The 13,253-nt window shown below is 35.0% G+C and overlaps 1 protein-coding gene across 1 annotated transcript in view; it reads right to left on the bottom strand.

Moving 5' to 3' along the window:
• Nucleotides 1-1,775: 1,775 nt before the first annotated feature.
• LOC149530801 (DDT domain-containing protein PTM-like) overlaps nucleotides 1,776-13,253 on the bottom strand; it is a 33,890-nt gene continuing 22,412 nt past the window's right edge. The window contains exons 8-10 of the mRNA XM_089811752.1: nucleotides 8,247-8,624; nucleotides 2,742-4,666; nucleotides 1,776-2,296 (exon numbers count right to left, since the gene is read on the bottom strand). Of these exons, the coding sequence (XP_089667878.1) occupies nucleotides 3,204-4,666; nucleotides 8,247-8,624 (1,841 nt within the window). The 3' untranslated portion in view covers nucleotides 1,776-2,296; nucleotides 2,742-3,203. The remainder of the gene's footprint in view (nucleotides 2,297-2,741; nucleotides 4,667-8,246; nucleotides 8,625-13,253) is intronic.

The raw sequence follows: 13,253 nt of genomic DNA, 5'->3' as shown, positions 1-13,253 counted from the left end.
CTAGACGAGTGCAAGTTTATCCGTATGCTATGGATCCCCAATCCAACCCAGTCACATTCCAACAAATAGTTGATCGCTTGACAAAAATGGAGATTGATCACAAGGCCCTACGAGACGCAGCTCTTTCATCATCCTCGCTCTCTTAGTCTCGGTGTTAGGGTGATTAAGGTTGAAGCTGAGAATCAATCTCTTCGGTGTATTGTGTAGTCCCTACGTGAGACACTTTTAGATACACTGACTGATTTGAAGAGTCAACTTGACTCTCATATGCAAAAGAACCTGGATGTACCTACAACACTAAGTATAGCTAATATGGATATTGTTCAACTCAAACTTCAAATGATCAATTTGCAATTGTTTGATATCAACCGAGGAAGAAACAGTTTGAACTCGACAGCAAACAATCCTCCTTGAAAACCGAAACAGAACAATAGTTGAAATCATGGGCATCTATTTGTAACAACCCCATCTCCACTCCCACTTCTCTCCCTAGAGTGGAGAAGCTGGTCCAAACTAAGATAGCAGATGAAAGGGTCACGGGCGCTTGTGAGCTCAATTTGTGAGTCTGTGGTCTCCATCTTCCTCCTTTTTCAGAGCCTCTTGCGGCGAGTTACTCTTTCCTCAAGAACCAATTGGATATCACCGACATCACACTAGACTGTCCCTGGGTTGGGATGATAGCACCCTCTTTATTTAGTTCCTCTCACTTGCTAACTGCCTTCAGGTTATTAGGGCAAAGAGGAAGCTTTTCCCCGTCTCTGCCAAGATTTATCTTGATGAGGATTTTACTAGATCACAAGTGACAGAACTTAAGCAAGCTTGGGTTCTTGTTATGGCTGCCCGGCAGGAGGGTAAGTGGGCAGTGATCAAAAATCTCAAGGTAGTGATTCAAGACACTTTTCCTGCAGGTTGGGAATCAAGGTCGGCCTCTAAGGCTAAATGATGTCCACAGTCTCTACAGCTTCGCCACACACAAATATCCTTGCTCCCTCGCTCTCTCTCTCTTCTTCGTCTGTTGCTTGATTTTGTTTTTGTTCTTTTGCAAATACCATTTGTTGTTCTTTTATCAGCACCATTTGGTGTTTTGTCTAGTGCTATCTTATTGGCTGTAAGCTTCCAATCCCATAGACCCACGTTGCGATCTCTCGTCAAACATTAATATATTTATCTTATCTTATCTATGCATCCCACTAGACCCCTCAAGGTTTTTAGTGGCTATCTTAGCTAGCTCTTACAGCATTGAGACTGAATGAACACTAACTAATGTGCATTTTGAACCTATATAGACCTTATTGGTTGTGTTATCATTATATATTGATTTTGTATGTTTTGTGCAAAATATGACTATTATTTACAGGCTTTAAGATGGTCATTACCCAAACAATACTTGAGCCAAGTAACAAAATTGGCACTATAACTAACCCAACCTAGGTCTGTATGTCTTTCCTACCCAAACCATCTGCAACAGTATTTATGTGACCATCACAATCGCCCATATTGTATACTATATTAGACTACGGGCAGATTCATTGTGGTGGCTGTGTAGCCATTTTCAATATAACTAATGAGAAATTGCATTACTATAGCATCTGAACCCATCAATTTAATTTGTGATTTCGTATGGAACATAATTAATTAGGAGCGCAAAAGTTTCCATAGAAAATGCAACCAGCAGAAAAATGATTGAAGAATTTATGAATAGAATAAACCAAAAGCAAAACAGATGCACAATTCCTCATCAGCATCAATACAAAAGCATAAGTAAAATTTTGAACTTGTATGAAAATAATCTCATTATATTGGAATTTTTGGTCACAGTACACACTGATTGGATAGTTTTTTCTCTATAAAAATCTTGACGTGCAAAATTGCAGGGATATTGTTCCGAAGTTGAATGGGCTCCGATCTTTTTTTAGTCAGAACCCATAATCAATAGCTGTAAATTACTGATTGAAGAAATGCATATGAATGATGCCACAACCACCTCCACGATTTACAAAACCTCAAGGCATGTCCCAGAAGACTACTTGATCTATCCTTTATGATGTAAAAATGAGATAATTATACACTTTGCACAGGTTAGTAAACCCTATGGAGCATGTTCTGGAACGAAAACAGCACCTGCAGGTTAACCACATATATGTACAGCAAAATTGTTGGACAGACGTAATATGTTTCGAAGTGATGCAACCTTATGCATACTTTTCTTCTTGCAGCCCACGATAAAATTGTACATTTCATTTTTCTAAACTGGAATATTAGCCTGTGTTTCTCATCAAATCTTTTCTGGACACACCTGAAATTTATGAAAAAAATGCATTAGTTAAGATCTTAAAAGAGAAGGGAAATTTAAAATGGGTCATGTTCATATCGTATGATTCATTTATATCATTCAATAATTGTAAGCTCCAGTTGTGTGCATATGCTTTAGTTGCAAGCAAAAATAACAGCTACTTATAACATCATCTGTCAGAAACACTCCACTAAGTACTCATCAGTTCAGGACTATGTTGGAATAATTACATTTGTGCACAACTTCAGACACCTCCACATAATTCTATATATAATAATATATCTCAAAAAAAATTGGTACAAGTTGAGGATTTCTGGACAAGAAAGGACCATAAGCATCAAATCTTGGTGGGCTATATAACAGAAAGTAAATACATTTCTCAGGGATAAAGGGAAAAAAAGATGCAATATTGAAATGCATTTTATATTCATGAAAAACTCTGGCTTACATTTATGTTTACCCCAGAATTGTAGTATGGAAATGTCTATTGTCTCCAGGCAAATCCAGAAGCTTTCTGACATAGCTGTAGAGTTGAAACCCGGGCACAACACTGAAAATGCTGGAATATTAAGATCGGTGATATCGTCCACATGGCATGAACAATTGTTTACCTATGGAACCGACTAACTTGCACAGTAGGAATCTTGCAATTAATGAATGTGCAGTTCTATCTCAGGTAATGAAATAAACTGCCAGTTTCCAGGCAAATAAATTACAAAAAATTGCCCGAGAAGAGGTTCCAGAGGCTAATTTAATTGCATGCTACACAGATACATCCTCCTCAGATATTATCTGGAAAATGAGGAGGAAAATGAAGAATGCACTCCACAAGTCCAACAGAAATAAGCAAATTACTCAACCAAAACTTTTCCAGCAGAATCTTTGCAAAAACACTGTAACTGTTTAGATGTTAACCCCTTTGGCATTCACCCAAACCACCCTGGCAATTATTGCATGTCCATCCAGAACCGGTCCAAACATCCACATATTGGAATTCAGAACAATCCTGATGAATTACTATTCCACAGACCTTGCACTGATAGCCAGAATGAACAACAGTGAAGCCACAGACATTACATAAACTCCCTTCCTCTTCATAGCTTATTGTACTGTCTACAGTATAAAATTGTGCCTCTTCTGAGACCACCGAGTTGGCTGCACCATTTGATTTGAATTCCATGGTAGTTTCTTCTTGTGATTTATTTTCTAGCTGAGGGTGTGCAGAGATCATGACCCCAGGAAATTGGTCGCCATCAGTTTCAACTCTCATGTGCTGGGAATCCATATTTGAGTCATTGCATGTTGACAAACCATCAGACCAACTTCCGACAATACCTTGATTGAGATCAACAAGATCTTCCATTTGATCATTTTCACATGCCAGCAATTCTGTAAAGGTAAAAAGTGGCTCATTCTCAGGATAAGCTTCCACTGTGGTGGGCATGATGTTTCTAACCTCAATTTTCTGATTATGAGGCCAATCTGTAGAAGAAAGACCTTTGTCTCCCTGCTTACATAAAGATTCTGTGTGAATAGAACTTGGTTCTGAATGCTGGTATTTCAGCAAATTTGAATCTGCCTGATTCATATCCAACGGTGAAGTCTCTGGCACATGCTTGGAATCAGACTCTGTTTTGATGGTTCCATGATAAAATTCAGGGCTTTGGAATACTTTTAACTCTTCACCTGACTGATTAATATCCAACACGGAAGACTCAGGTGCATGCTTCAGTTCAGTATCACATTCAATTGTTCCACGTATCTGTTGATTGTATTTTAACATATCATGAATTGTGTCCTTTGAATCAAGCTCAAATTTGATTGAAGCATGTTTCTCTTCACCATTTAAAATTTTCCCAAGCTCATTCAGCATTTTCCCTGACTCACTGTGCATTACTTTCAATGGCTTGCGATCTAATGTATTTGAATCCTGCCTCATGCATTTACTAACTTTCTCTTCACCATTTAAAATTGTCCCAAGCTCATTCAGCACTTTCCCTGACTCACTATGCATTACTTCCAATCGCTTGCGATCTGGTGTATTTGAATCCTGGCTCCTGCGTTCACCAACTTTCTCTTCAGCATTTAAAATTATCCCAAGCTCATTCAGCATTTTACCTGACTCATTATGCATTACTTCCAATTGCTTGCGATCTGATGTATCTGAATCCTGGCTCATGGATTTACGAACTTTCATTTGAGATCTTTTAACTGGCAACTTCTCTCGCCTAGCACAGAGACCATTTTTGTCAGTTCGTTCTCTTTTATAAGGGCATATTGGTGAACTTTTTTTCCTACATCTGTGACACTTAAATCCAACCAAATCAATCACATTTTCCTGATTTAGTCCAAAAGCATCTCCATGAAACCAAGCTGCAATTCACATATAACAGAGTTAGAGATTAAATTTTGAACTGGTGCAGTTAAATTGGTAAAAATGTGCTCAGAAATATTAAAAAAGAACACTCATTATTTTAGTACTCAATTTATTATTCTACTCAAGATGAAGCTTTCACATTAACAATTGAAAAAAAAGTCTCAAAGCAATGAATACCGGCACGCTAAGTTAAGAATTCAGGGTAATTTTTGCTTAATAATCAAAATTATATATCATATAAAATTTCATGATAAATAATTCATCATGAGGATGGACGCACTATGTTCCAAAACATTGATTTTTCAAAATAAACCTATACAATTATTTTTGGAAACATACTAGCTCGTATCAAGAAGTTGAGAAAATAAAAAATGAGATCTGAAAATTAAACATATTAATAACTCCATATGCAGGATAAATTGGAAATCTCGAATAAGAATGAAGGAATGACAGAATTTATAATTTACTTATAGTTTTCCTTGTCCGGAAGATGGATCAGAGTGTGATCCAAAACACTGACATTGCAAAATAAACCTAAACAATTATTTTCAGAAAATAAAATAAAGATTTGAGAAATATGCATTTTTTAAACTCCATTAGCATGATAAATTGGAAATCTATAATAAAAAGGAGAAGTTTGACAGGATTCATGCTCTTCATTACAGATATATATTAGAGAAAAATAAGACATCAAAAAAAAATTGAATAATGCATCTAAGTATTTGATACAATTTATTAATTATAAAATGTTAAACCAATATAGCTCCAGACTTGTTAAAAAATACATGATCCCACTCATTTGTTTATGCATTTATCATGTTTTCAACTCTAGCCATCATTAAAGAAGTTACGACTTGAATATTACAGAAAATCACAGAGATGTCTATAAATGAGACCTGATGTGAAAATTAGAAAAGTCAGCAAACATAACATTTCAATTTTAAAATGGCAAGATGAAAAATGCAGTCAGATTTAGCACTCTATCTCGCAGTGCTCAAAATCAGTGAAATGAGAGTCAGATTTGGCACTTCATACTACATTCTTGAAGCTCAAAATCTGGTACTGGGATTTTATTGGCAATTTTAGAACGGTTGGAAATGAAGCAACAACAAAACTTTCTTCCCTTACAACATTTCATGATGTGCTCCAGCTTGACCCTCTCAATACACACTTTTGACAAAAAAAAAGAAGGAACACAGAACGATCAAAGGTGTATATCAGTCAAATAGTTTGTTCCTGCTTAGTTAACCATCAGATGCTAGTAGTCATTATTTGATTGGGAAGAAACAAGAAGTGTACCATATTGATGTCTGAAATTGACTTAATGGTATTAATAATTTTTTAGGACAACTCCAGACCATCAGAGCTTAGTAGTTATGATATTGTCGGGAATAAACATAAAAAAGGTATCATGTAGATATCTGTAAATAACCAATTTAATTAATGGATTAATTAGCACACAACTGACAAGGTAGTGCTGATAAAAACTTCACCCATGAAATGAAATCAGAATATCCTATTAACTTGCAACCTTTAGGATACAAGCAGACAACTAGTCATGAGCATCTCTAGCAGCAAGATGATTGCCCTTGATCTGTGGATTATCCTTTGAGACCACAGGATTACTTGTGTAAATATCTTAAACAGAAAAATTGGAAAAGATTTAACAAGAATGAATTTCAAATATAACGTGTATGTCAAACTGCTGCATGGCAAGAGCATTTTGAGATTACATTTAAAAAGATAATTGTTGAAAACTAGATGATTTCGCAATATGTTGAAGTCTATTTACTGCAGTAAACTTGTAGCCCCATTGACCATCTCTTTGGCTTTGAGTGAGCAGATACTGATATTGTTTTCAGAATATATGTAATTAGCAAAGATGACAATAATCAAAACATTAATTGTCAAAGATGTTTTAGTCATTAATATGCTCTTGTTAACTTATGGTGTAACAGAATCAGGAGTCAGGAAAGTGTACATGGCACTACATAAAATGTATATTTAGTGCCTGTAAAGCAAGCTCATTGGAGATTGGAATAATAAGTAAACATGGGAAAGGTCACTTTGTCAAGAACATTAATGTCAAAACTAAAAGGATTTTAAGACACGTGAGCCAGAATAACCATTGTTACATGTGTTCCCTGCTCTCTCAAGGTATTGTTATTGCATAGGGGACATCCCCATTTTCTTATTTTTTTCTTGCTACCCAGGGATGTGTATCAGATTCTTTCCAACATCCTAATGGCATTTCCTATCATAGGCAGGGCACATGTGATCACTACAACACCACTGAGATGTTGGGAAGCACTGGGGACATCCTGAGGATACTTCGACTATCCCCAAAGCAACAATTATTTAAAAGAGTTGGAAAGAAGAAACTTTCTAATAAATCTTGGAAAAAAGGATGGCAAGTAGAAGTGGGGGGTTTGTGCTTATATTCTCATAATCACTGAAAACATAATAGTCAGCAATACACATTTACAATCACATATATATATATAAGTGCAACAATTAAATATGAATGTTAAATGACTGATTTTGCACTCATTATTCAATGTTCAATAGTAAATTTGATGTCCTAAATGTTATTGTTTAAACCAGTGTAGCGAAAATCTGTGATCAGTGGTGATTAATCATGATTAAGCCAGTGAACTTTTCCTTGCACACTTGGCAAAAATGCATTGACCAGTAAATGATCTTTTGCCCCAATTAATCATGTTTAATTGACTCAAAATCATGGTTAATCATGATTAATCCGATAAACCAAAATAAGAACCTAAGTCGTGCCAAAAAAAACTTTATTTTTTCCTATTTAACATGTACAAACCTGTTAATGCATTTGATGAGCCTGTTCATTCATCATTTTTGATAGGTTTTTCCAGAAGTGCTCTTCACTTTGAATATACTAGTTGAACTCTATTTTATTTGCTATCAACATATCTATGATGTGAAAATGTCCCTTAAATTTATTTATTTTTGAAAGTAACTTCTGACTTCTTTTTTCATTTTTATGGTTTTTTGTGAATCTTTTTTTTTTCAGACTTTTTTAAAACAATCCTCATCTTTTGGTTTGTCGATTTTTACCCGAAAAAATTTATGCTTCTATGGTTTAAATAACAGATCTTTATCATGCTTACTGATGTTTAACAGTTTAGTTACACAGTGTAAACTCCTGCCGAGTCTGCTATCACCAAACCTCACAAAGTTAAGAATTTTTAATTTCCTTCAAATAATTGAGTCCTAATTTATAATTATTCACGCCAGTGTGAACTGTGCTTAAAAAGAGTTGTATACCAAAGCTGATTGCCCTTGGCCTAAAGTAATGGGTACATTGTGTATTTAATTTTTATGAATATGATTTTATTTCCATTAAAATCATTAGCCTTTTCAAATTCAAGGTGACTGGTACAGAATTACAAGTAGGATATCAATTATGCCTAGTCTAGAAACTCCTACGGCGAGCTACCAATCAAATGCAGCCATACTTGTAGTTTTCTAAAAGCAGTAAATATAAAATACCATATTAAACAAGCAGTAAAAAATTGCAAAATTGAGAATGATTAATTCCCATACCTGTGCAGAAGTTGCATCCTATATACAAAAGCTTTGGATTGTATGCCTCACGACATGTAAAACAGCAAGGAGCATCTGAAACATACATGTTACTATCACAAGCAAGAAGAATCTTGTTCTTTCTGAAATTCTCTAATTCCTTGCTGTTATTCTTCTTCCATGCTAACCCACTTGGATCATACGAAATATTGGATTTCTTAATATTTCTCAGGTTCGTATTGACACTTGGAACATTCTGTCGTGCAGTATTTGATTGAGACATAAGAATGATATCAGTATCTCCTTTTTCAACCAGCTTCATATCATAGCCATTGTAGCAATCGATGTCAGATCTTTCTAGACCATCAGTAGCTCCTGCACATTTGCAATGGATGGAACCTGAACCAATAAAAAAAATGTTTCCAAACGATTTTTAGTTTCCATAGATAATCACAATATTGCATTAACAACCTTTTATTTCAACAACTGATGTCAGATCAAAATCCTTGTAACATAAGAAGTAGTTGTTTAGTCCTCCAAAAGTATGTTTGGCAACATGCAATTAGAAATTTTTTTGCACCATACTGCACTGTAAATGATAGAGCATCTGCAGAACAAAGAATATTTAATTGAGGTTGGGCAAAAGATGTTTCATTGAAGTAAAGAGTAAATGTCTCCCTGTTTTGTTGGTTAAAGAAGATGTTTGAAAAAAAATTCCCAAGATGCGCATCAATTTATAAAATAAGGGCCCTCAGATGCAAATTTCATTGGGGCCTATTAACATGGTGCATCAATATCTTCAGTCACCGAATTAAGAACATCCTGTTGGTTTCTCAGGAGATGCTTAACGGTAACCTGTAGCTCCATATGATTTTTTCCATGTCTTTGATTGAGACCTATTAACATGGTGCATCAATATCTGAAGGGTCACCAAATTGAACATCATTTTGGTTTCTTGGGATATACTTAACATGTAGCTTTCTGTGTCTTTCATTAGGACCTATTAACATGGTGCATCAGTATCTTAAGTCACCAAATTGAGAACATTAATTTGGTTTCTCAGGATATACTTAACCTGTAGCTCCATTTGACAATTTTTTCCTCGTGTCTTTGTACATACTTCTTATTATTTATATCTGTAACAAACTAACTTATCAATCTGAGATTCTGAACAACCAAATTTCAACAAAATATAAGGGACAATATTATTTTTATAAGGTGAAGTACCAGAAAAACATGAAAACACAGAACCATCATCCATACAGAGTCAATATGGGTAATGTAAGTTGAGCAAAAATTTATTCTGCAAAATAGTTGATGCTCTATCATTACAAAGACAAGAAAGGCAGCTCAGGCCAAAAGGTATCTCAAGTGTAAAGAGCTGCTGAGGGGGGCAATTGGCTAAAGATAAACATCATAAATGCTTAAAAGAACAGACCAAGGGAGAATAAACCAACAAGGATATTAGACTGAAAGATAATGCCAGGAAGGCATATCAGTTGCAAAATATAAAAGCTCTGCAAAAGATGGCTCTACAGAGCAAGAGAAAAACCAATATAAAGGGAAACACAAATAAATAGCAAGGTTACTCTATCTCACTTGCAAATGATTCTTTTCAATTCAATACATAATACAAGATTGTTGTTAAAACAAATGAAAATTGTCATTTTCAGGACCTGCGAGATCAAGACTAATGGGGACTAAACCTTGAAAGCATTACATTTTACAAGGAACAAAAAAAAATTCTGTTTTTAGTTGTTATCAAGCAGCATTTTGGTGCGACATTATATCCTTGTCCAAAAGGATAAAGTGTATGATATTTCAGTAACTAAAAGAAGCAGCAGCTTAGGCCCAAAGCATGTCTAAAGCAAAGACTGTAACACTCAATTCCAACTCACAGAAAATTGCAGTTATTTGCTTGGTAGTTAGACAAATAATATAATTGGAGTCAATAATATCTTCACTATGGCATCTGTTTTCTACTGTGTGCTGCCATCCACGTATCTGTCATATATCTCGTTCTTTTTTCGAATGCCAATCATTGCAATGGCTTCACCATTTCAGTATTAAAATCAAGGCATTAATGCATAGGCACTCATGGAAGGAAGATCAAATTAAACAGTCCCGTTGGAACAGAAACATGCAGCAGACACTCCTGGAAAGAAAATCATGGTCAAACTAATTTGAAGAATCCTTGAGGTACAGAAGCTTTAAGCCTTGGAGTGGCCGGAAACATGGTCAAGGCAAGGAGGAGAACTCCAATCAAGGGCATGGCATTCTGAAAGTGTCATGGAGCAAGGCTATGATCATCCCAACAAAAGCCCTAGAGCCCAGTAAGGTGAGGCTGGAAGAAAGGTCTTTCTTTGCCAAATGGGAAGGACAGTGGCCCTTCAACAAGCAAAATCATTAAATGGTGGGTGGAAAGATGGAGTGAAGGAAATAAGGTAAGGGCAATCCCAAATGTGTTCTTCATATTAGAATGAATGCAAAGCATCAGATCTGAAGAAATATATCTTGCAGCAAGGCCCACAGATGATGGACAATTTGGGCTTCTACATAAAGGATTTTGAACCAAAACTTGATCCATCTGCACACAACATGGGTAGGACTCAGATGGGAATAAGGCTGTACAAACAACACAAAGTTTCACACATTATGCACTAGTCTTAGAATTATAGCTAGACAAATAAAAAACACAAGGTGCTTTATAAATCCTTTTCATCTTAAGGAGCTGCACCTCCAAGATACTCAACATAGGATGTCAGGGTTGCAGTTGCATTCTTATGAATGTTATCCTAGCATTTCAAGTAACAAAGCAACAAATGTGGTGCTAAATGTGTTCAGATACATGAATAGTTGTAATATGTTGCGTGGTAAATGTTTTAGAAGGCTCAGAAGCCTTCCTCCTGTCCAATGTATATGTATGGGGGAAGAAGTGTACACAAAAGCAGAGATGTCTGTAACATAAGAAAAAATATGATATTATTTTGCAGTCGTGGAAGGAGAAAATGTGGCCTTATTCAACATCAGCTAATAGAGATGTTAACCGAGAACTGGTTTCCTTATGTTATTTGAAAATGATTTTTTTCCTAGGAGTGAAGCAGTTTATCAAGAAGAAGATTTGTTGAGCTGAGAAAAGAAAATTCCATTTGAAAGATCATACATGGAGACTTTAAGTTCAATTTTATATTGCCAAATCTTGTGTCTTTTTAAACAACTTTTTTGTGTTCTCCAAACAGTCAAAGATCAACAAAAAGTTTCAAAACATGGGAAGTTATTGATGGAGCATTTGTAACTGTTTAGAGTAAAAATGATGTATAACTTTGGATTTCCTATATTTAGTATTTAACAGGAGATGGAGCAATCAAATTGACAGCTTGAGCAGAAACATTAATTTGTAGGTATTTATCAAAATCAAGAAAAAATACAAAATTTGATTGATGAAATAAGATTACTAAAATTGTTATTGCTCTATCTCATGTTTTTACTGCAAGGGACCAAGTTTCTCCCATAGGTACATAAAAGAGGGCATGGTCTTCTCTTGATTTATCATTAGAGATTTTCCATTTATCTCTGTTTCATTGTCATTTGGCTTTGGTGTTTTATGATTTTGCATGTGTTGCCTCTCAAAAGGACAGGTGCAGTCAATCTCGATAATTCCACTTCCCTTCCTTTATTGACAATCTTAGACTTGTCGACACTAAATGTGATGCCTCATACTCGGACAAGATTTGTATACTGAATAATAATTTGACTTCTGATGATTTCATTATCATTTTTGTAATGGCGCCAGGATTTGGATGCATTTTACAAGACAATTATTGTTATGTTTATTGTTTCTCACGTCTGTTGTAATTTATTCACAGAAATTATATTCTGCTTTGGCTATTATGTAAATAATTTAGGTTAGATTAACATGGGTATTGAGTGTGCAGGTTATCGCTCAACCTGATTTTCAAGGCAAAATTAACCCTGGCAATGGTTATATTGTAGATATTAAATTGGTCATAACGTTTTTACCCTAGTGCTGACATGGATACCATTTGGAGCGATTCCAGAGACCAAAACCATAGTGAACTCGTGAATTATTCAATTTCATGTTTTCCAAAAATAATAGAGCATATTTATATAAAAATGTAACCCTAAATTAAATGATGGATTTCATGCATCAGTATGCCCTCATGTTCTAAATCATGATGGTTGAAATTTGGTGGGGGCTAAACAGATTTTGAATAGAATGGAAAATGTAAATGTGTTATTTTATTTGAAATTCAGAAAAACTGAAAAGGAAACTAAGCATGTTCTTTTACATTTCATGTAATTTTAGGAAAGAACTTGGTTTCCCAAAACCCTCTCCCCCAGAAAAATTTAGTTTTGTGAATTGGTAAAGTACTTGTATGTGGCATTGTGTGGCATTCAAAGCATTGGGCATGTGACTGCGGCTCTCCCTCTCTCTTTGGAGCTCAATGTGATTTTTTTTATTTGCAAAATTTGAAGTAAGTTGTTCATTCTTATTTCATTATTCTTGTTCTTTGTTTTCAAATAGCTTCTACAATCTTATTGGACTATAAAACAATCCCATTTCATTCTTAAGTTTGAACTAAGAATATTAGTTTAATTTTTAATTTTTTGAAATTTTTCAAAATGCACCCTTGTGATGCCCACATTTGTGGGAAATGCCTGATATTCCAAAATTAATGGTAGGGAACGGCTATTATGTACATTTTTAACCTAAAGGATAGTTTTAGTTTTCTGAAAGTGATTTTCGAAAAAATAATATTTGAAGGTATTTTAATGTGGAATCTCATAATTTGTTGGTTGTGTTGAAAAAATCTGATGAAAATTCTAGCTTGTGTAAAGGGGGGATGGAGATCTCCTTCATGGAATTTCAAAACAGGTCTATTGAAAACATGTTAGAAAATTTTCATCACACCAATATTTTTTAGTTGTTTTTGTGCCAAATTCAATGAAAAATGGGATGATATTAGGACTTAGGTGTTACAGTCATGGGGGAGTGGCTTCAAACAT

Source organism: Cupressus sempervirens, chromosome 11 (assembly GCF_028749045.1).
Source record: "Cupressus sempervirens isolate cs-2001-9-10 chromosome 11, ASM2874904v1, whole genome shotgun sequence".
Classification (NCBI taxonomy): domain Eukaryota; kingdom Viridiplantae; phylum Streptophyta; class Pinopsida; order Cupressales; family Cupressaceae; genus Cupressus; species Cupressus sempervirens.
This window is presented reverse-complemented; position numbering and strand designations above follow the sequence as displayed.